Here is a 22878-nt window from a genome sequence, read left to right on the forward strand (position 1 = left end):
CACAGCAGCCATTAAATTGTAGAGATATATTGACATGGAAAAGATAGAACTTACTACTCTTAACCCCTTAATGTTTGTAAGGTTTCTGAATGAGAAAAAAAAGAAATTTAAGGGAGAGAAAGGCAGGTTACATAAAGAACAGTGTCCAGCTCTAGAGGAAAACCCACCAGAGTAACTTAGCTCCTAGTATGTTTTTCATGTCTGTGTTTATTTTCTAAATCCAATTGTTCCAGTCTTTCCCACTTTTGCTACATACTTTGCATAGGGGTTCTGTTGATGAAATCTTGAATTTTGAAGTGCCTAACTTGAGAATTCAACTAACTTTGGAGGCAACATGATTTGCAACCTCCTGCTCATGAGTTTGAACTCATGATGTTTAAACTGCAGATTATCCAGAATGGGGTAGTAATTCCTGGTAACGTGAAGAAGAGTTCCTGGAGCTTCTCTTATAACAATCTTAAAGATGCCCTTATCTTTTTAACCAAATGGCAACAATCTACACCAATCAATATCAAATTAATTTTGCAAATGGTGTAATATTTTTGTCAAACCCTGGTCTTTCAGAAGGTAGTCTTAGTGAAAAGATTAAAACCTGTACTTTCAGGCTGGGAAGATGGCCATTGGTGAAGGGCCTGTTGTGCAAGAAAGCAGACCCTATGTGAAAGCCAAGTGCAGCAGTGCGTACCTGCAGTGCCAGTTCTGGGGGTGGAGTGAGTAGCCCTACTCAGGTGAATCCCTGGAGCTCTCTGGAGAGCCAATCTACCAGAATCAATGAGCTCAGGTTTAGTAAGAGAAACTGTCTCAAAAAGTAAAGAGCAGAGGGTTATGTAGACTAGAAACGACACATTTAACAACAAGAGCATCCATGTATGCACACACATACACTCAGTCTACTCTCCTCCCCTTCCCCCCTCACTAAAACCAAGAGCATAAATTAGAAAGTAGGAAAATTTGTTAAGAAAATTTCCTTCTTAAGTAGTTCCCTTTGTCTAAGATGAAACGCTAACAGTTATATGGAAAAACACCAAGGAGAATACATTCAAGTTAATGGAAACAAGTCTTTATTAAGTAACTTTTAATATCAGAAAAATAAAACTCTTATAATTCTCTTTACAGCAAATATATAATATCAGTGCTTTGGCCATCTTAAGTTAAAGGCCCTTTATCATAAAATATATGGTTTTAAACTTTACTCAAATTGAATTTATAATCCCTATGACTTCCCTACATATACATAACAAAAGAGTGTAGTAAAATTAGCAAATACTAAACTATATTGATAATTTATCGTTCTTAGTTTGTGGTTTTTAGAAACAGTACACGCACCTAATATATGTCGATTCCTTGGCTTATTAGTTGCAGTGTACGATGCAACAAAATACGAAACACATGCTTGGTGACATTCGTCCATATCTACAAGACGGCAGCTAGAGATTAGGATTCAATACTGACAATCAACTATCCTACAAGCAATTAGCATTACATCATAATATGCCATCAAGGCAACTTTTTTATACTGAAAAAAATCAAAATAAAAACCGTTATTTGTAAACTTTATACGAAATGTAACTCTTCAAGTGTAAATAAAAAATAAAATTTTGTCTATTTACTATTGAATACACATTAAGATTTCAATTTTTGTTATACTGAGAAAAAAAGCTCTTTTGTGTTGGGAAAATAACGCTTCAAAAAATAATTAGTAGAAAAACCCACCAGTATAATGTTTTGTCCTTTCAATACCAGCAAATTTGGGGACATACTGAGGATGACGCTGAAACATCCACAGGTGAAATGTACAAGTGTGTCTTAAAGAAATCTTTCCTTGTGATTGGAAATAGGTTTGAAATGAAGTAAACTGATTGGAGGTTGTCACAGCTGCTTTCCTGAATCATGCCAAGGGCATCATTATCTCCCTCCCCACCCCCTACATTACTAAAAATAAAAATATATTTATAATGTGCAAGACAAATATGGATTGAACAAAAAATGTTTCACATTTTGAGCTACAGTCTAAATATTAATAGCTTGATCAGACAAATGAATGGAATGTTCGCATTCTCAATTTTCAGCCAATATAGGTGCTTCCCAATGCCCATCCTGAAATGGGAAAACCCAGGCGGCCATTTCCACATTCACTGAGACAGGCAATGGGTAGGAATTCACAATCAAAGACAATTGTATTCCTGATCCACTGAACATACCAGCCTTGAGCACTCTGGGCGAGATGAAAGTCAATGTAGCAGTTTTTGTCCCAAATTATAACCAGTGATCTAGTAAACTGCCATCAGCCCTGTTATTACTAATAAGTAATCACAATGCTTTAAAAAGTTACTTGCAATCCTGCAGAATTAGGCAGAAGTTGTTGTAAAATAAAAAACAAACCTGTTTTTGTCAAAACTGGCAGTGTGAAGAAGGCAGCACTGGAAGTGTCAGTCATCTGTGATGCCAGGCACCCTCCATAAACTCTTAATGCAGCTAGGCTTTGGGACCCACTGACTATAATCTCAGATGGATACATTTTGCTCATAGGTTACACAGCCAAGTACAACTTCAGCTTTAACAATTCCTATACAAGCTATGTCTCTGAGTCTACAAGATAGTATTAATAATTCAAACCAAACTAATAGACAAGAGACCACTTAGGTTTAGTGTTACCATAGCAGCCTTTTATAAGTGTACTAACAACTTTAGCCTAATCCCAATAAAGCCTGATAACAGTCATAAGAATTCATTAGGAAGTTTACTGGGGTACCATTATACCCATGCCTTTACGAGTCCATATAGAGATATAGTATTTATGTATATATATATAGTTAAGAGTGAATTTGGATTGCCTGAGTAACAGCTGTCTGGCAAACTGGACATGATGGTGTTCTCTTTTCACATATCTTGTTGGCACATTCCATGCAGAAGAGGTTGTGGCCACATGGAACTAGGGCAGCAATAACTTCATTCTCAAAGCAAATCACACAGTCGTGCTTTCTTCTTGATTCTGGAGGTGAGCTAGAGGTGGAACCACCATTGGAAGAGGAATAACTATTGGTACCATTAGAAAAAGCAGGGATGTATATTGGAAGGCCAACATGGTTGCCTGTACTAGGTGGGTCGCTCCTAACCCTTCGAGCAAGTGGGTGTTCTATGCTCTCAGGAAATGTAGGAGACAGACGAGGAGTTGATGGCTGACTTCCTCTACGCTGAGTCTTCATGTTACCAGAAGGATCACTCCCAAAGCCAGAGAGTGGGTTAACTGGTTCAAATGGAGTCCAGATAGTTTGAGCAGATGTTGGTAGAGAGTCAAAGGCAGGAGAATCTACTGCAAGATCTTCTGAGCCTACAGATGGTAGTGTATCTCCAAACCAAAAGTTCCCTGTGCTAAATGGGCTTGTTGGACTAAAGTCAGCTAGCCTATTGCTTCCAAAATAGGAATCAGTGGAACCACTTCCGAGAGAACTAGAACTATCATTTCGATAGTTGGACATCATTCTTGCTCGGCTTGGAGGAACTGGATTGGAAGAGAGCCATGCAGAGCCAAGGGTGCCACCTTCAAAGCTCACATCGGTACCGTTATAATGGAAATCGTTTTCTTCATTGAGCTCTATGTAGTTCCCTGTACGCATGGCGATATGCATTTCTATTTCTTCTCGTGCTCGATCAACATTTTCGGGCATCCCTGTGACTTCAAAGACTGGCTCCTTATCTCTGCTCGGAGTAACTATGTATGTGTGGGTCTGTTGCTGAATTCTCTTAATCGTTGCTCCTTTTGGTCCAACCACCAGCCCTACCACACGATAGGGGACCCTGACTTGGACTGTGGTTTGACCAGGCAGATTAGGACTACACGATAACCCTCCCAGTGCAGGGCCATTTTTGTTTCGGGATGCACGAATCATAGAGAAGTGCTCTGCAGCCGAGAGGATCTCTCTTTTGGCCATGGCAACATCTTCTTTCCGTCCAGTGACAACAAAAATGGGTTCTTCACCACGAACAGGTGTCTTGATATACGTGTTTGTCTTGGCTCTCAGTGCTTTAATTTTACAACCTGTTAAAAGAAAACATTTCAGAATCAGTATCTACTTTAAAAATATTTGGAAAGGCAAACTAAGTTCTATAAATGCTCTTTAGTGTACAGTTGTTAATAGTTTCTTTATCATAATCTTAATATTAAATGATGACATTCTCCCAATTCCATGTAATACTGCAAGAGATGGAGGTGTGCTTGTCTGGCATTCACTCTTTTGGAAGAGTGGGAACCTCTCCTTGGAAGTCACAACTCAAGTCTAGTTCTCTCTCAGTCATACATTGAAAAGATGTACAAAATAGGTAAAATATAAATCAGTAGGGTTGAGTTTTATAATACTAACAAATTTTTACTTTGCAAAGATAAATTAGTGGCAAGAAAAATACTAACACATCAGTGGCAAAGCCAGAGATACGGTCATGTGATGTAGAAATCTATGGTCTTTTCATAGTCCAGGAATGTTCTCACACTCTACAAATTTCACTTGATTTATTTTATTGCTTTAACATGACTCCTTTGTAAAATTTTACTGACAATAATGTTCATGGCTAGCGGCTATTTTTCTTCAGTGCCTAGTTAAATTCCGGGGAGACAACCACAAAAATATAGGAGTAAAAAAAGTAATGTAAAATAATTTTTGCCTATTGTAAAGTTGTTTGTTTGTTTTTCGAGACAGGGTTTCTCTGTATAGCCCCGGCTGTCCTGGAACTCACTCTGTAGACCTGGCTGGCCTTGAACTCAGAAATCTGCCTGCCTCTGCCTCCCAAGTGCTGGGACTAAGGCGTGTGCCACCACTGCCTGGCTATTGTAAAGTTCTTGATCGATTAAATCAAAACAAAACAAAACAAATATTGAAGACTCATGGGAAATGGCTAAGGAACACCAGCTCTAAACCCAAACTAGAAGCCTTGGTCCTAACCTCTAACTGTACCTACATTAAAATAAAGCATGGGAGACACATTTAATTTTTCCTAATTTCTAACTTTAAATAGGTCTCCAAACTGTCAAACACAAAACTATGGCTTAAATCTCTGGAGTTAAGAGTTTTCAAAGAAAGCAACAAGCAGATTCCCAGAATAAATTTATTCTCATGCCTACATCATACAATTATTTCCTCAAAAACATAAAGGAAGTGCTATCGAAGATGATAGCCTTTTTCTTAAGGCCTCTCTTCCTTTCTTATCCAACAAATCACTAATGGTTAAGCTAAACTAAGGCTTTTTAGATATACAGTCTTGAGCCCACATGCCTGCTATACATATACAACTCCAAATGTGTCCAGCCTTTCCTCACAGCAGTTATTTCTTGTTATTCTCTTTAGTAAGATGATGCTTTCTCAATATAGCATGGTTATATGGTCACTTCTTTGCATAGGGTATTTCAGCTGGCTCTCGACTTTCTACTTTTACTCTATAGCTATTCCTCCACTCCTTTAAACTCTGTCATATACTTCAACCAATGGCATACTCATGCTCCTTGTTTCCATGACTAAACTCTTCCCTCTCTAACCCCAGCTCTGTTTTGCTCAACTCCTAATGACTGTCTAGGTTTGGTTTAGGTGCCTTGTCCTCAATGATGCTCCTTCTCTCCTATGGTTATATGTCTGTCCTCATGTATTACAGAATTGCCATGTCACATTTATGGAAAGGAAGGTTGCTAATTTTCAGTATTATAACATTGGGGCTTTGTTATGTTATTTTGGACCACAAAGCCCCCTTTAATCCTTAGCTTTCAAGACTTCCATCCTCTGGTCCCATAAATGCATCCGTAGCGAAAAGACTAAAATTTAATTTTAATTTGTTTCTGTTTTCCTGGGTTGTGTAGTGTGTATAGTGTTAGGGAATGAAGACAAGGGCCTCCTGCATAGTTACATATTAAAATTTAAATATCACAGCATATTTAAAGCAACTTAACCTACCATGAAACTTTTTGAATCATAACCACAAACTGATCGAGATCCTACTCCTCCTTCCAACAAACCGTAGAAGTTACAAAGAAACAGCCTTTTCTCTTTGGGTCTTAGGTATATTACCATGAAAACCCAGAGTCAGGTTCTCTGAAAACAAAATGTATTCAAGCATCAAGATGAAGCAATTCTTCCTCAAAAAGCATTTCCTTATTTTTTTCCCCTACATTTTATACTTTCAGAAATCTTAATGCTGGTTACATAGTTTAAAAGAACAAGAACTTAAGAACTATACTGTTAGGTAAAACAACCCTCACTCCTAACTGTAAGCCCCAACCAGAATCTTTTATTTATTTTTCCCTTCGAGACAGGGTTTCTCTGTATAGCCCTGGAACTCACTCTGTTGACCAGTCTGGCCTCGAACTCAGAAATCTGCCTGCCTCTGCCTCCCAAGTGCTGGGACCAAAGGCATGCATCACCACTGCCCCGCCTCAACCAGAATCTTAAGAGAAGCATTTAGTGCAGTAAGGCTATCAGGAGGAAGGTGTTCTATCAAGAAATCACAAGTAAAGTTTACACTATTGTGAAACATGAAAACTTTTCTAAGTGCTACAGTACAATCGACTACATTAAAATAAAATGGGTATTGGTTACTTTTGAGTAAAAGATGAGTTTGATTTGTTTTTACTTTGCAATAAAATGAACTATATGATCACAGCAAATCTTTTGTCTCTCTACACAGTCAAATCTTCCCCATGGTAGGTGCTGCAGGGCATAGGGGGCAGCTAAGAACTGAGATCACATTCATTGGATGGCTTGTAATGACACAGATACCGAAGTAAATCTGAAAGGTAAAATACTAACTGGTTATATTTTATACTCAGAGTATTATTTAGTTATATGAGTCTACACTCTGGGCTACAGCTTTGTAAGAAGGCAGCCTCCTAAAATCTCATTCTTGGGCTGCAGACATGACTTTGTGGTTAAGAGACCTTTGATGCACAAGCATGAAGACCAAGTTCAAATCCCTAGTGCCATGTGAAAAGCCACAACAGGTGTACTTGTAAACCCAATGCTAATAGGAGAGATGGTACCTAAATAAGGCTCCTGTACACATGAATATATAACACACACATAAACTAAAAAAAAAAACAACCCCCCAGCTCATTCCTAAAAACAGGCAGCCATGGTTCATCCAGCAGAAAAACATGGGCAATTAAGGGCAAAGTATTATTAAGAGTTTAGGTTTGTCTCCTTTCCATGTTTACTAGTATCCACCAACAGATTAAGAGACCTTTTTAAGTAACTACTATGGAGGGCTGGGAGTATAGCTTAGCCATAGAATGCTTTCCCAGCATACAGAAAGCCGTGGGCTCAAACCCTAGCATCATACCACACACTGTATCAAACACCATACTATGACCCCCATCCCAACCAAACCAACCAATCAAACCCCCACTGAAACAGTAATTTAAGTAACTGTCAGTTCTAGCTTACAGGTACATACAACACTTATTTGACCCTATGGGTGTTATTAAACAACATTTAATGTATGATCAGTGGAAAGACAGGATACATTAGCTTTGAATCATTTCTCAGATAGAAAGGCCCAGGCATCTTACCACAAAGGGGAATGTATTCTGGTTTTTCAGAGTAGGGGAAGGAGTTTTTTGTTTTTTTAAAAGATATTAAAAAAAACGAAGCCTTTAAAGTCAATGACCCCCCCACCCCAAATGAACAAAGACAAACAAACACACCTCAGAGGCAAGCACTTCTCTCTTCCAAATTTTTTGGCAGTTAAATATAGACTAAGAAACCTCACTTATCACAACATGGCTTCTTTATGCTGAGTTGTGAACAACATGATTCCTAGAATCATATTGTGAAGGTGGGGACTACTTGAATAGGTAGTTTTCAAAGGTGACATTAACTTAAGGGAAGTAACAAATTTGTTTTATTATTTCTTTGTAGGAAGAGAGGTGAAGAAAGAGTTTAAGGAGTATTTAAGATTGAATTTCTGTTTGAAATTCTGATACTTTAACTCCAGGGTGACACTAAACAAAAGCAGCAGGGCACTGATAAATTGTGGTGTATTTAAAAATAATTGCTTCATGGGAAAGTACATCAAAAGTAGCTAAAAAAAATGTATATGCTTATAGCTTATCTCATAAGCTAATTTTTCTTACACCTCCATATTTCCCCACTATAAACACTAAACCCCAAGAGACAAACAGGTAAAAGAAACAGCTTATAGCAGAGCATTACTTTGAAGATGGAAGTCCTTATTTCTTCAGAAACTAAGCTACTTTTCCTACCTACAGCTGTCAATGTCAACATTTTAAGACCACATGATGTGTGTGATGATGAGCACATATGTAGCTGGTGGGCAGTTTGTATCTCAAAATTATCTTCTGCACTTATAATCCCATTAGAAGAGGTGATCTTCAAGTAATATTGATATAAGTGCAAGATAGTCTCTGTATTATATTACTTATTGTTGGGTAAGCATGAGGCTAAGACAGCTGTAGAATGGAATATAATGTATTTGTAAAACTAGTTGATTTGGAGGGACAGGGACTTACTTTTCATTGTGTACTCAAATCAAATAAATATGATTAGACTTTATGATTATTTTAATATTTTTGCTTAAGTAAGACTTTGGTTAGCACTGCTAATTATTTTTAAATTACAGCAGCAGGATAAATGACTTTATAATCTCAAAGTCAAACCTCAGTTTTGCAACTCTCAAATATACAAACTACTATTTGTTTTCATATAGTTATAGATAAAGCCAACATGTATCAAAGTTTTATTGAAGGTAGTTACAATGCAGAAACCTGGATCAGTTTATGGCCCAAAAACTACAGTACTAACAAATTTCAGAGCTGTAATTTCAACTTAATTTGAAGTAAATTCCCTGAAATACAGCATACAGGTTACTGAGTTGGCATGTGAACCCATTTTCCCTTTCTATCATTGTTTTAAGGGCTGTTTTAGGCTAAAACCCTCCAACTAGTCCTCTCCCTCCTTGGTATATGCAAGACATTCTATATCGATTCTCAAGGTTAAGAGACCTCTTCTAAAGAAAGGGTGGCTCTCTTGTTGGGACTGGAGTTGGAAGGAAGAGGAAATACTCAGTTTTCAAACCATGAGCCGAAGTAAACTTTGTTGTGTTGTATCATTTAAAAACTAATCAACAAACCCCTGATTCTTGTGTATTTCCAATGTTTCAGTGGAATTTGTATGATGGGCTGCAATATAAAATATTCTTTTTGTCATAGGTTACCATCATTAGATTTGGTTGTTTTGAAGATCATCTTCTAGTTTAATAAGTATGAGATGACGTATTTTCAACAAAGAACTGGTGTAAAGTGGAAGGGGGAGAGTCACCAAGAGGAGTTGGGCTAAAAATCCCATTTGCAGAAGGCTGCTCTATAGTCATATAATCCAACTTTTAGAGGACAGAGTCTATATCTATGAAGGAGAATTTAATTTTTTTCTAATTATCTGAAAGATAGGGTAAATATCTAGAGCAAGATTGTACAAAGACTGTTTGCTTCTGTTCATTTAGATGGTGGCAGAAAACATCAAATGGCCCATCTATATATTTTCCAGTTTAAAAAAAAAAAGAAGAAAAAAGGCATTATAAGGAGCTGGGAAGATAGCTCAGTCAGTAAGGCACTTGTTATATAGCATGAGGACCTGAGTTAGATCCCCAGTAAAAAGTCAAGCATGGTGGCATGCATGTTTAATTCTAGTGTCTGGAGAGGCAGAGAGACAGGAGGATGGCTGGGGTTTGTTGGGTTGTCAAGACGCACTGGCCCAAAGGTCTCAAAAAAATAAGGTGGATGGTTCCTGAGACATACCCCAATACTTGATGTGACCTTCAGACACCTGCCCAGAAAGAAAAAGAGAGAAAAAGTAGTGTCTGATAAAGAATTGAACCACTGTTTATGTGACAACTGATAATCTATAGGTAATAAAAATGAAACTACTTTGAGTTGCATATCCTTCACTTAAAGAAGGTACAGTTAATACATTTGTAGGCAGCACGGTAAGTGAAATTTTTGTTTGTTTCTGATGGAGCATTCCAGTATTCAGGCCAGACTAGCCTCAAACTTTCAGCCTCTGCGGTGCTTGGATAGGTGTGTGTCACATGCTTTGCCTAAATACAGAATTCTAAGACAATCCTCTGCCTCAAGATTTCTGGCCTTTGGCTATGTGTAGGAGGTCATACCTTTAATCTCAACATTTTAGAAACAGAGACAGGTGGCTTTGTGAGTTTGAGGCCAGCCTGGACTATACAGCAAGTTCCAGGCCAGTTAGGAGAACATTCCTGCCTGGAGTTAATCAAACACAAATTTAGGTACTCCTGGAAAGAGATTTTAGAAATGTAATTATGCCTTGAATCACAGTTTAATTTTGTTGTTTTTCTGAGACAGAGGCTCTCTATATAGCTCTGACTGTCCTGGAACTCACTATGTAGACCAGGCTGGCCTAGAACCTGTGCTTTCAGAATGCTGGGATTAAAGGCATGCACTACCAAACCTGGCTCAGCTCACTTTTAAATGGTGAGATTATTCAGATTACCAGGGAGGTTCTGACCTAATCTTGAGTTCTTTGAAAAGTTTTTCCTTCTTGTTTTAGACAAGTTAGAAATCATCTGGAAGAAAGCAAACTATCCATGTTGTGAATTGCCTATGACTGTATTCTGGAACTGAGACCTGGAAGATAGAGACCTCCATTTTCCAACTAAATTCTGCCAGCAACCTTAGGGAGGAGAGGATATGTAACCCACATGAGGATACTATACCTCTTGCTAAACACCCTGACTTAAGCCCAGTTAGTTCTGAAGCAGAGAATGAAGAGACACCACACCCAGATTTCTGAACTACAGAAACTGAGATAATAAATTTGCATTGTTTTAAGCAACTAAAGTAATGGTAATGATTATGTAGCCGCAAAGCCCAATAAAGTTCTTAAGTCTTTTAAGGGCTCTATAATCTCTGCTCTGTGAGAGCAGATAAAAATATGACTGTACTATATTCTAATCTAGTATCTTACAAGACATTGTGAAAGGCTTTCAATCAGAACTAAGCGGTAGCTTTAAACATATAATCCTGCATTAATAAGGTTTGTTTTCAGTTCAATTACAGCTCAGATTCTTTATGACTTGCTTTAGTTCCCCCCCTCTCCTCTGCATGTATGTGTGTGTGTACATCACATGTCCTGCTTTATCATTTTTGATCTTCTTCCCTTAAGACTAGGACTCACTGAACCAAGAGTTAGGGTGGTGGCCAAGCCCATCTTTTATGAGTGTTGGGGTCTACTCAGGTCCTTATGTTTATGCAGCAGGAGTTCTTACCACTGAGCAACCTAGCTCTGCTATATAGACTTCCAATGCTACCACTAATTACCATAAATGTTTTCAGTGACATATAAATTTACAATATCGATCTATCTATCTATCTATCTATCTATCTATCTATCTATCTATCTATCTATCTACAGAACTCTCACAACGAGGTTAAAATAAAAACAGTAGTAAGACTTTTGTTTTCTGGAAGGTCTAAGGAGGTTATGTTTCCTTGCAGATTTAGGTTGGTGGCAGAATTCATGTGTTTATAGTTCTAGAACCGTCTACATTCCTTGGCTTAACTCTTCTCTATCTTCAGAGCCAGCAGTAAGGCTTCTCATCTCTCTCCCTTAGCCTGAGCTCACACCTAGCTGGGAAGTTTTCTGCTTTTAGGGATACAGTGGGCTTACCAGATAATCCTAAATATCCTTCACATAGGTAAGCCCCTTAAGCATACCTGCAACATGCCTAGTGAAGCAAACACTTCAGTTGTTTCTTTTGTGGTGATGGTGGGTTGGGTTAAAAATATTTTGGATGAGTGGGGTTATTCTGCTAATTATATCACCCCTTCCTTTCTTCCAAGCCCCCACCTTTTTAAAGATGTATCCATTCATTGGAATTTTAAACCCAATTTAGAAATAGTAATCAAATGGCTTTTGGCTAGGAAGAGGTTTGGAGATTTATAAAAACATTGAAAAAGGATAGTGTTATTGATCAAATAGGAAAAAAAATACTATAATCTAAGTATTTGTAAGAACTCTTACTAATGCGGCTCTATATAAAGGTTGAGTAGTTTAGTGGGAGATCTGTCCCTTCTGGATCTGTCTGAAGGGCTGTGTCAGTCAAGGTGTTTCTATCTAAATCACTTGGGCTCCAAGAGCATTTTACTAATCCTGAACTTTAGTTCAGCTTAATGATTGAGTTTTTCTATTCAAATGTCATTCCCCCTCCCCGACCCTCCAAAGTACAGGGCTTACTTCCAGTAGAATAAGAAACATAGTCATTTCTGATTTCAAGAAGTTCATGTCCAAGAGATGCAATTAACAGTTACTTTAAGGAACAACAGTTACTTAAGGAACAGAATTACAAAGCAGTGGAGGCACAGGAAAGGAGATGAGTTTTATCGCTTTAAAATACATGAAAGAAGGCTTCAAGGGCCAGGAGATGGATGGTGAAGAGCTTGCTACACTCACATGAGCTCAGTTAGGATCCCTGAGGCTACCTAGCAAGCTAATCTAGATGAATCAGTGAGCTCAGGTTCACTGAGAGATCTTAAAAGATAAGGTACTGAGTGGCTAAAGACAAAAACCTAACATGGACCTCAACATATAAGTACAGGCCAACTTCAAAGGTATTTTGAAGAGGCTTGAAAGAAGTTTTGTAAAGTAGAGAGGAAGTGCAAAAGCAGGAAACTGGTACCCTGGGGATATTAAAGCTAGTTCAGCATTTTGATATCTTCAGGTGACAAGAATGGGGAGAGAGACATCGACAATGTCAGATAAGGGACTTAATCTTGCAGGTACAAACGATTTGGGAGAAGATGATTAGTTAAGGATTCCTTATCTGAAATGAAATGCCAACACAATTATCAGCGGAAAAAGAAGAAAATGATAGTAATTCAAGACAAGGTCTCTCAGAACCACTTGCATTCTTCTATCTAGGGCATTTGGTGTTCTTGATCCTTTTTCAAACAAGTTTGCTTTTCAGAAATTACACTCACTGTACTTTCCAATTATTTAATAAATTAGTGTAGTGTACATATGTATACAGTGAGTTAAGAAAACTTAACCCCTTAAAGACAAACCTCAAAACCATGCCCATTTTAACTTCTGGTTGTTCTCTGCAAATACTGGGAAATTATGCAAACATTCTTTAAATAAAAACGGGAAGAAGAGGTTTAAACTTGAATAGCACACATTATCTTCAAGAAAAAAAAAATAGAATTCACTGGTCTTGAAGTAAATTCATTTCCCTCCTAGCATTAAGTGGCAAAAACTATTTTCAATCTCTCTCATAAACATGTGCACAGTACCTGTTCCATTCTTAAAAAACTTGGGATACTTTCCTAGCATACATCTCTCTCTCTTCTCCCAATTAACACAATGAAACTTTGAAAAACAGAAATTTTGTGTATGGCTTTAAGTTTATCAAACAGGGATGGAAGATAGCTAATGGTAAAGTGCTTGTAATGCAAACAAGAGGAACTGAGTTCAATCCTCAAAACCTACATAAAAACCCAGATGTGTTGGTGTGTACTTGTAATCTCAGAGCAGATGGATCCCTGGGGTGCTGTCCAGTCAGTCTAGTTTGAGCAGCTCCAGGCCAATGACAGATTGCATCAATAAACAAGTTGGGGGACTGGAGAGATGGTTCAGTGGTTAAGAGCACTGACTGCTCTTCCAGAGGTCCTGAGTTCAATTCCCAGCAACCATATAATGGCTCACAGCCTCCTGTAATGGGATCTGATAACCTCTTCTGGTGTGTCTGAAGATAGCAACAATGTACTCACATAAAGTAAATAAATAAATCGTTAAAAAAAAAAAAAAGGTAGGGGACTGGAGAGCTAGCACAATGGTTAAGAGAGTACTTGCAGCTGCCCCAGGAGCCTAGTTTGGTTTCTAGCACTTATATTAGTCATTTTAAACCCAACTGTAATTCCAATTCCAGAGGATTTGATGCTTTTCTAGCCTTCGTGTGCGCAAGCAAGTGCGCGTGCACACACACACACTCACTCAAACACACTCATTTTCACCCTTCCTCTCCCCTCCCCCCATCTCTTATTTTCAACCCGAAAATCTCTTATTTTCAACCCGAAACCAAACTAGTTGCTCCTGAGAAACAACACCCAAGGCTGACCTGTGGCTTTCACAGGGAAGTACATCAGTATGAAACACAACCATATACACAAACAATAGATTAACTCAGTGTCATAGCTACCACATGGAAATAATTTACAATCTAGTTCAAATAAATACAACTGGAACAGTGGCTGGAGAGATGGCTCCGTGGTTAAGAGCTGGCTGCTCTTCCAGAAAACCAGAACTCACATGGCAGCTCACAACTGTTTGTAACTCCTTTTCCAGGGGATCCGATACACTTATACAGACATAAATGCAGTCAAAACACCAATGTACATAAAAAAAAAAAAAAAGCCCACTGGAACAATCAGATGCTGACCACACTTCACATGTGTTTATCTAGTTTTTCCTCAAGGAAGATTTAGTGAGAATTGAAAATGGAAGACTATGTGGATAAACTATCATGAATCAATCAGTTAGTGAACATAAAGACAGGTCTTGAAGCCTCTATTTACCTCTTTGTCATATGAGAGGAACTAGTATTAAAAATAGTTTCCTTCATGTAGTTGTTACAAAAAAAGCTTACTTGATTGGATTACACAGCAAAGTGGTAAAGCATATGTTGTCATGTTGAAGGCCCCAGGCTCATCCCTATCATCCTTCCCTCTCGAAGCTAATCCTAACACACGTCATCAGCTTTTAGAAGCAATCCTCATCCCTCCACTATTTCTTACCAACATTTCATGAGGAAACTCATCTAGTACCAGGGAGACCGGAAGTAACTTTGACACAGTAAGGAATTGTAAAGCACTCCAGTTTTCTAAAACCTCTCTCCTACACACATTTTCACTTACTCTCTATAGCAGGTCCTTTGGGAAAGGCAGGAAAGGACTTAATTGAGGGCATTTTAGCTGCTGTATTAGATCTTAGACCCAGACTATCATAGCTTCACACTCTTACCGCTGCTCTTTATTCTTTTCCTCTAAAAACAACACTATTTCACATGCTTCATAATACAGTAAGTACAGTTAACAAAAGGAGCCAAATTATTTGATCTAAAAAAGTCCTTTTTGTCTTACAATATTCAAAAGCTCCTTTAACATTATAAGAACTCAATTTCAGCATTATATCTTTAAAGTTTGATGAACATTAGCTAAGTCTAAAAAGAGTATCTTTATGCTCACTGTGTGTGTGTGCGAGTGCATGGACGCACACCTGTACTGCATGAAATCCCTTCATCCACAAAGGAAGCCAAGTATGGCAGTCCTGTGTCTATATTCTGTTGTGACATGGAGACAGGTGGATCTCAGCTTCCTCCTAAGTCAGCCAGTCTAATCAAAATGGGGAGCTGCAGGTTCAGTAGGAGATCCTGTCTCATAAAAATAAAAGGAAGAGTTGAGGGGGGAAGACATTTAAGATCCTTCTCTGGGTTTTACAAACATGCACACCTGCATACATGTGCACACATGCATTAAACTCCTAACTTGTAAAGAGAAACATTTAGATTGTAAAAGATGTTAAAAGTGTTATGAACTCAAAGTTGGGACAAATGTGGAGTCAGTCTAACTGGTAATCTGAAATCCAGTTTAGTTCTATATGACTTTAGGGGTTCTTTCTGGATAAAGTTTAGATTATGAGCCCCATGAAATATTCTAGTCTTATACATTTACAAGTTAGACTTGTCTAAAGTTAAAAAAGAATGATGACAAACCCTCCCCAAATAACTGCTCATAGCTATAGACAAGTAATTTTTTGATGTATTTTTATTATTTGTGTGTTTGCACACATTTATGTGTACAGGTGGTGCTCAAGTAGGCCAGAAGAGGGCGTAGGATGTCCTGTAGCTGGAATACAGGCATTTGTGAGCAGCCCAATGTAGGATATAAACCCTGGTCCTTGTGGACCATCTTCCCGCTCCTCAACTATTGATTCTAAACTTCCCTCTTAAGTTAGAGAAGAGGTTCAAATAGTAAGATAGTTTTCCATACTATCTTATGTTTATACCCTTTCCATAAGATCTTATGTTTATACCCTTTAGAAAATGTTAATAGAATTTTCAGAATTACCAGGCTAGGGATGTAGTTCAGTGGTAGAGAATCTTGTCTAGCATACATCGGGCTCTGGGTTAGAACTCTAGCACCACTCAGAAACAAAACAATACAAATTTTAGGTGGAATCAGCTATCTGTAAACAATTCTCTTCAAGACTAGCTTAACCTTTTGCTAGAAGTACGTACTATAAACTTGAAAAATCTGGTATATTTTAGGTAAAACACTAAAATGACAATTTTAGATTTCATCTAGAACTTGTACAGAATATAAAAGAAACATATTAACTACAAAAACTGTATGAGTAGGGCATAGATGGCAGGTGCTTGTAGCCTATGCTACTTTAGAGGCAATAACAGTACATAGGCCCAGTAGTTTTTGGCCAGCCTGGGCAATATAGAGTACTCTGATCTAAAAAGTTCAAAAATTTACCTTACTACTTACAGAATTTGCCATTGTATACTTTAAATTGCACAGTGAGTTTACACTAATGTCATCTCAAATTTTACTCACAGTACAAAGTAGGTTTGGGGCTGGTCAAAACAGAATCTGGAACAGGTTTTCTCCAAACAGAAAAAAAATGGAGGTGTAAAGGATTTATCCCAAGTCATAGGCAACAATGATGAAACTAACATTAAGTTAGAGAAGGCAAAGGTGAAGTGTGGTATACAGAGGGAACACTAACACTGTTAATGACAAAATCCTTCATGTCTAACTTCAACTGCATCTGCAAGTTTCAGTAATAAATTCTCTTTAAACAAGTTTTTTTTTTTTTTTTTGAGATAGGGTTTCTCTGTGTAGTCCTGGCTGTCCTGGAACTCATGCTGTAGACCAGGCTGGCCTCGAACTCAGAAATCCGACTGCATCTGCCTCCCCAGTGCTGGGATTAAAGATGTGTGCCACCACTGCCTGGCTCATAAATTCTCTTTATTATTTTAAAGCTAAGTCTTATTATTTCATGCTACTATGTGTGGTCAAATACAGCTTTCCTTACATGCAGTGATTTGTAGTCTTCTGCTTAGTAGAAAGGCAATAACCACACATTCTGAATACTTAATTAAAAAAACTTGCATTAAAGAGTCTATAGCTACTGAAGAGTAACAAAAATTCTCAAAATAGGTCACAGACAACTATTTAAATAGCATTATGCTATGCATATATTTAACTTAGTTGGGCTTGGTAATTCTAGTATTAGAAACTTACTGTCTGGGTATGATAATATGTCTGTAATCCTAGCATTCATAAGGCTGGGACAGAGATCTAAAGTTTTGACTGGAAGCAAGCCTGGATTAAAAACAAGTAGCTTAAAGGCTTAATTACCACACTGAATTTTGCAAATCTTTATATAGTAACTAGTGGTATCATAAATTAAAAGCTGAGGCAGGAAGCTAGCCTAGAGCTACATAGCGAGAAGCTATCACTATCACAAAGAAAAACATGTTTAAAGTTTCCAAAACAAACAAACAAACAAACAAACAAACACAATGGCAGTTCTAACCATGATCTATGTACCTATTTGGTGTTTCCTAAAATAGAATCCTACTATAATAGATATTCTTTCTCATCTCATGCATGGTAGGTAAATGCTCTACCACTGGCCTATATCCCTAGAAACTGCAAACATATTTCGTTTTTTTTTTTCCACAAAATTTTCATTTTGAGTTTAAATTACTAATAGTGAAAATATCAGTTTAAACTGGCCTAAACCTAGATCTACTAAGTATGTAAACTATCTTTTAGAACCTCAGATTCCAAGATCTGCAAAATGTCTAACAGTTACATGGCACTGGTAAAATATCCAGTAGTATTTTAGCAACGGAGTCAAAAACAACCCCTTTCCCCAGGGGAGAAAAAGGAAGACACTGTGATTTTAGGGTTATTCTGAAATTTCTTTCTTAGTCAATGGGGAATCTATGCACAGCAAGACCAGCAAGCATTCTGTTTCTCCTAATCAAATGCTACTGACAAAACGGGAAGGTCCCCTACACCCTCCAATGCACACTTCACTGGAGATGAGTAGTTACCAAGACAGTGCAATCAATGAGGAAGTTTTCTAAATGGGCTACAGCCCAGTGACATCTAGAGTATAAGGGTATCAGCACACAGATAAAAACAAAAAAACATTTTCATTTTATCTTATTTGTTAAAATGTTTATATGACATACATTTTTCTTAGTATAGATTGTTTATACAGTGATGTATGTAAACTGTATTAAGGGGGTACAACTTTGGGGGGCAGAGTATACAATTTAAAAAAGCCACTTTTGTAGACCTGTAAGGTTAAAAAATGTATACTATCAATTAAAATCATACCAACAGTAGCTGAAAATGAACATTTATCCGAAACTCAATTTATAGCATTCAATATTCATTGATAGTATAGTAAAGAATAGATTCAGAGTTCTAATGTAATTCTCTTTTTAGACTTACTGGACAGTAACAACTGTGCAAATTATAATAAAACCTGATTTTCTTCAGTCAAACCTGTCAACTACTATTAATGTCTTATAGGCACTACACTTAAAAAATGGAGATATTTCATATTTATAAAATGAGCTCTTACAATATTTTTAGTGTGCGCACACTTGTGCATGTGCATGTGGAGGCTGGAGGTTGATGTTGTATGTTTTCCTTTATGGTTCTTCACCCTGTTTTTTGAGACAAGGTCTCTTGCTGAACCTAGAGCCAACGGCTAGACTAGTTGGTTAGCTAGTCTCCAGGATCCTCCTATGTGGGTCTCACAAAGCTAGGAATATAGCTATATGGCACCAGATCTAGCTTTTTATGAGGATGCTAGGGATTTCAGTTCAGAACGTCATGCTTGTAAGCAGGCATTTTACCTATTGAGCCATCTTCTCAGCCTTAGACTTACTTTAATGTCTATATTTTAAAATTTCTTTTATTTTTAATATATCTCTAATTCCTAATTTATCTTCTTATTAAATATGATTAGTAAAATTTATTACAACAGTTAGTTTCTTAATAAATAAAACACTTAACATGTACAGAAGGCCATATGCTCCTGGGAATAAAACAGGAGGAGGTCAAATGCTCTGCCAGTCTTCACACTATTAAAACTGGTCCATGGAGAGGAAGGATGAAGAGATGGCTGAGGTTAAGAGAACCTGAGTTCAGTTCCCAGCATCCACATCAGGCGGCTTGTGCTTTCAACTCCAAATTCAGGGTTATCTGACTCTAATCTCTGTAGGCACCTGTACTCACATACACATACAGATACAGAATTAAAAAGGAAACAAGGTCTTAGGGTTGGAAAGATAGTTCAAACATTTAGTAAAACTCACTTATGACTCTTGCAGAGAATCTGGGAAGGGTTGGAAAGATAGTTCAAACATTTAGTAAAACTCACTTATGACTCTTGCAGAGAATCTGGGTTTGTTTTCCAGCACCATATGGTGGCATATAATCATTTTTAACTCCAGTGCCAAGGGACCCTACCCCTCCTCTTCTGACCTCTTTGGGCACCAGGCACACAAACATACATGAAGGCAAACACTCATACACATAAAACTTTTTAAAAGCGGGGAGGGGTTGTCTGGGGTTAGGTATAGAGGTACATGTTTGTGAGCCCAGCAGCGAGGCTACATGATGAAAACCTGTCTCACTGACAAAACCAAAATAAGAGCAATGTTTCTTTCTCCTTTTTTGAAAGACAAAGGGAACCAGAGGCTATCTCCAAGTGCTGCCAGCAGTTTGCTAAACAGCATGTATGACTCAGATTTCCATTTATCCTATATTCTTTACTTCAGAGCTGAAGTCATGAATGTCTCCATCTGTGACATAACTATTTCCAAAACTAATTAAGAGATGTCAAAGAGAAAATTATGACTTCAGGTAATGAATGAGATGGCAGGAATGGTTAATTCTTAAGGATGGACATTTAGCTCCTCCACAACAAAACAAAAAACTCAAAATGATCTACCCAGCTCCTAATCTCCAACTCATTTAAAAAAAAAACTCACTTAGGACAAGTACTCCCAACAAGCAGTTTCTGCACAGTAAAAGGATGTGACTATCACAAGCCATTTAGTTCTCTATAGGAGTGAGCAAATACAGGTTTTATTACCATGCTGCTGGGGTGTGGGATGGCAGAGGGGTCAATGATCCACTAGTTGAATGGCTCAAAACAGGAAAAGGGCAAGACTTTTTGCTCTTAAGATAAGATAGAGGAAGATGACATACTTCTAACAGTACCGACAACTCTAGGAAATAGTAAGTACAAGACAGTCAGCAATCTGTCTCCATGTTCTAAGACATACATATATTCATATTTCTTTACTAACCAATAAGCACAGCCCAAGAAGAAAAACTAAGACAATTATCATGTAATAGCACAAAACAGAAACTTGCCATTTCCGTTTATATAAATACCACCACTTTACAGTTAAGGTGTTTCAGAATGCAAAGGACAAAAGTTCATGTTAAACTAAATCTACCAAGATATAGTACCTTGTCATGGGGTAAAACTAGCAAGCAAATGTTCTTTTCCTTTGCTTCGGCAGACAAGCACATGATATGAACACTGAATTCAGTTGTGTTTTTCCCAGTATGCCATTCAAATCTCTACATTCCACAGCCCCAACAATCACTTCCCAGGCCATTTCCATCCCCCCAGTTTACCAGTTTCTAATCAGTAATGAAATTGGGGTAATTTTCCAATCACCATCTAGCAGGTCTCTTCCACTTTCCTCATGTTGTTCAATACTTGCATCTTTGTTTGCTAAGTTGCATTCTCTATGTTCTGTGTATAGGACTGTTTGCCTTCATGTAGTTAATTACTTGTGTCATTCTATTAAACAGTTATTTTTAATAAAGAGCAGAAATTCTGTATAAATTAACCTCAAATTTTCAGCTTACTTACTTTTCATAAACTCATTATCCAGCAAAATCAAGCGCTCTTCCAATGATATTAAATGAGAAGCCATCTCATTATGGGTCTATAAATAAAATGCATTTTTATTTCATGAACATAAAAGAGTTTCCTCATGAACTATTATCCTGATCAGCTCCTACTGGAAAGCAAGACATGTAAAACTGATTACAGTTTGAAACAAGCTATTTTTTTTTTCTGTCCAGGTACCATATAGGCTTTTCTTATCAAAATCCTAGCAAAGAGAGCCACCTCTTTACATGTGAAGTTACCAATCTCTTATTTATGTGTACTTTATACCACTTGGGAAAATGAGATCATTCCAGTGCCATCATCTCTATTTGACCTCAACAAGAGGCATGTATCAACCATGTTGTATTACAGGAGCAGCAGGTAGTAAAAAGGGGCAAAAATTATACCGAAGCATACAGAACCTTTCCTAAAAATGTCGAATACCAAGGCACTCTGTGTAGCCCCTTCCCCCACCTTCACAAACCTACTCCTGGAATCTGAGACATAGGTCCTTTGTCTGAACAATGTGGGAGGAGTCTGTCTGCAGAACGGGTGTGCTACCAAGTGAAGAAAATTTATTTGCACGAATGCATAAAGTTCCTTAACTACCTAAATGCCCAGTTTTCCCTTCACGGTACAAGCTAAAGTGTTCTAAAAGTCTGACACTATCGCTTTTTGAGAAGAGAAATGTGAACACTGAGTACCTAAGCAACAGAGTTGGGGTGCTCTTCTAAACCCAAGTTTCTGAATATCGGAGGGAGGAGGTGATATAGCCACTTGAACATCTCTTCCCTCTCGAACAAGCTTTACACATGCCTCCATGTCGGTCCAGTTCTCATCTGCACAAGCAGTTCTAAGGCAGCTGACTGCTTTTACAGGCCACTCGGCTACACAAACTTCCAATCTCGAAGCTTTCGGAAACAATACCGTAACCCACAACTTCTGACCTGACCTTACCACCTTTCTGAGGTTTCTGGGGCCGCGCCAGTCTGGTGTTCCACGAATACACGGATTACAGTCAAGACTACCAGACTGGGTGACCCAAGAAACTTAACACTTCTTGCCCGGCTGAAGAAGGGGATTGGCGTGGGTTTTCGCAAGGTGACCCATCCCCTTCTCGGCGACCCTCGGTTCTTCCCAGACCCCTTGTTGGTGGACTTGGGGGACTCTCCGGGTTCACTCTTCCGCTGCATGCTCGTCTTTTTCGTCTCCCACCCACACCCAGGGCCGTGCCCAGAGACACCTCGGCGCACTCACCCTGGCGTCCGACAATCTCAGCGACATGCTCGGAACTGGGCACCGGGACGCACTCGGTGGTGTTGACGCTCTTCCTTCTCAGCAGGGCCGCTTGCTCTCCGTTCAGGGCGGCAGCGGCGGCCCCGCCGCCGCCGGGGCCGTAGGCGTGGGACAGCATCGCCGCCATCATGCCCTGGGCATCGTCCCCTCCGTACAGCACCCCCGCCGCCGCGGCCGCCGCCTCCCGGGCATCGAAGCCCGCGGCCGGTAGCAGCACCGACCCCAGGGGCCCGCCCGGGATCGGCTGGGTCTGGGAGGCGGTGGCCGCGGGCGGCGACAGCAGCAGCAGCGACGGCCGGTCCTCCTCCTCAGCCTCCTCCAGCTCCTCCTCCTCCAGCAGTTCTCCGTCCAGCTCCGCTTCCTCCCCCTCCTCTTCATCCACCTCCAGCTCCAGCTCTGCCGTCTCGGAGGTCGCGAGGCGGCCGGGCGGAGCGGGCTCCTCTGGAGCCAGCCCGGCCGCCCGCCGGGCCTGGCACTGAGCCGCCGCCGCCGCGGCCCCGAGCGGCGGCTCCGCGGCCCCGGCCCGGCGCGGCCAACGGCGGGGGGCGGGGGCGCG

General features: G+C 39.1%; 1 protein-coding gene across 1 annotated transcript; it reads right to left on the reverse strand.

The window, feature by feature from the left end:
• Window positions 1-1038: 1038 nt before the first annotated feature.
• Mex3c (mex-3 RNA binding family member C) lies at window positions 1039-22857 on the reverse strand (the record flags this gene model as incomplete). The annotated part of the gene is made up of 2 exons (XM_028776742.1): window positions 1039-4039; window positions 22284-22857. Coding segments are annotated over 2 exons (1800 nt in total), but the record flags the coding sequence as incomplete, so codon positions are not given.
• Between the last annotated feature and the right edge of the window lie 21 nt (window positions 22858-22878).

The sequence above is a fragment of the Grammomys surdaster genome, unplaced genomic scaffold, assembly GCF_004785775.1.
Source record: "Grammomys surdaster isolate TR1022 unplaced genomic scaffold, NIH_TR_1.0 272, whole genome shotgun sequence".
Taxonomy (NCBI): Eukaryota; Metazoa; Chordata; class Mammalia; order Rodentia; family Muridae; genus Grammomys; species Grammomys surdaster.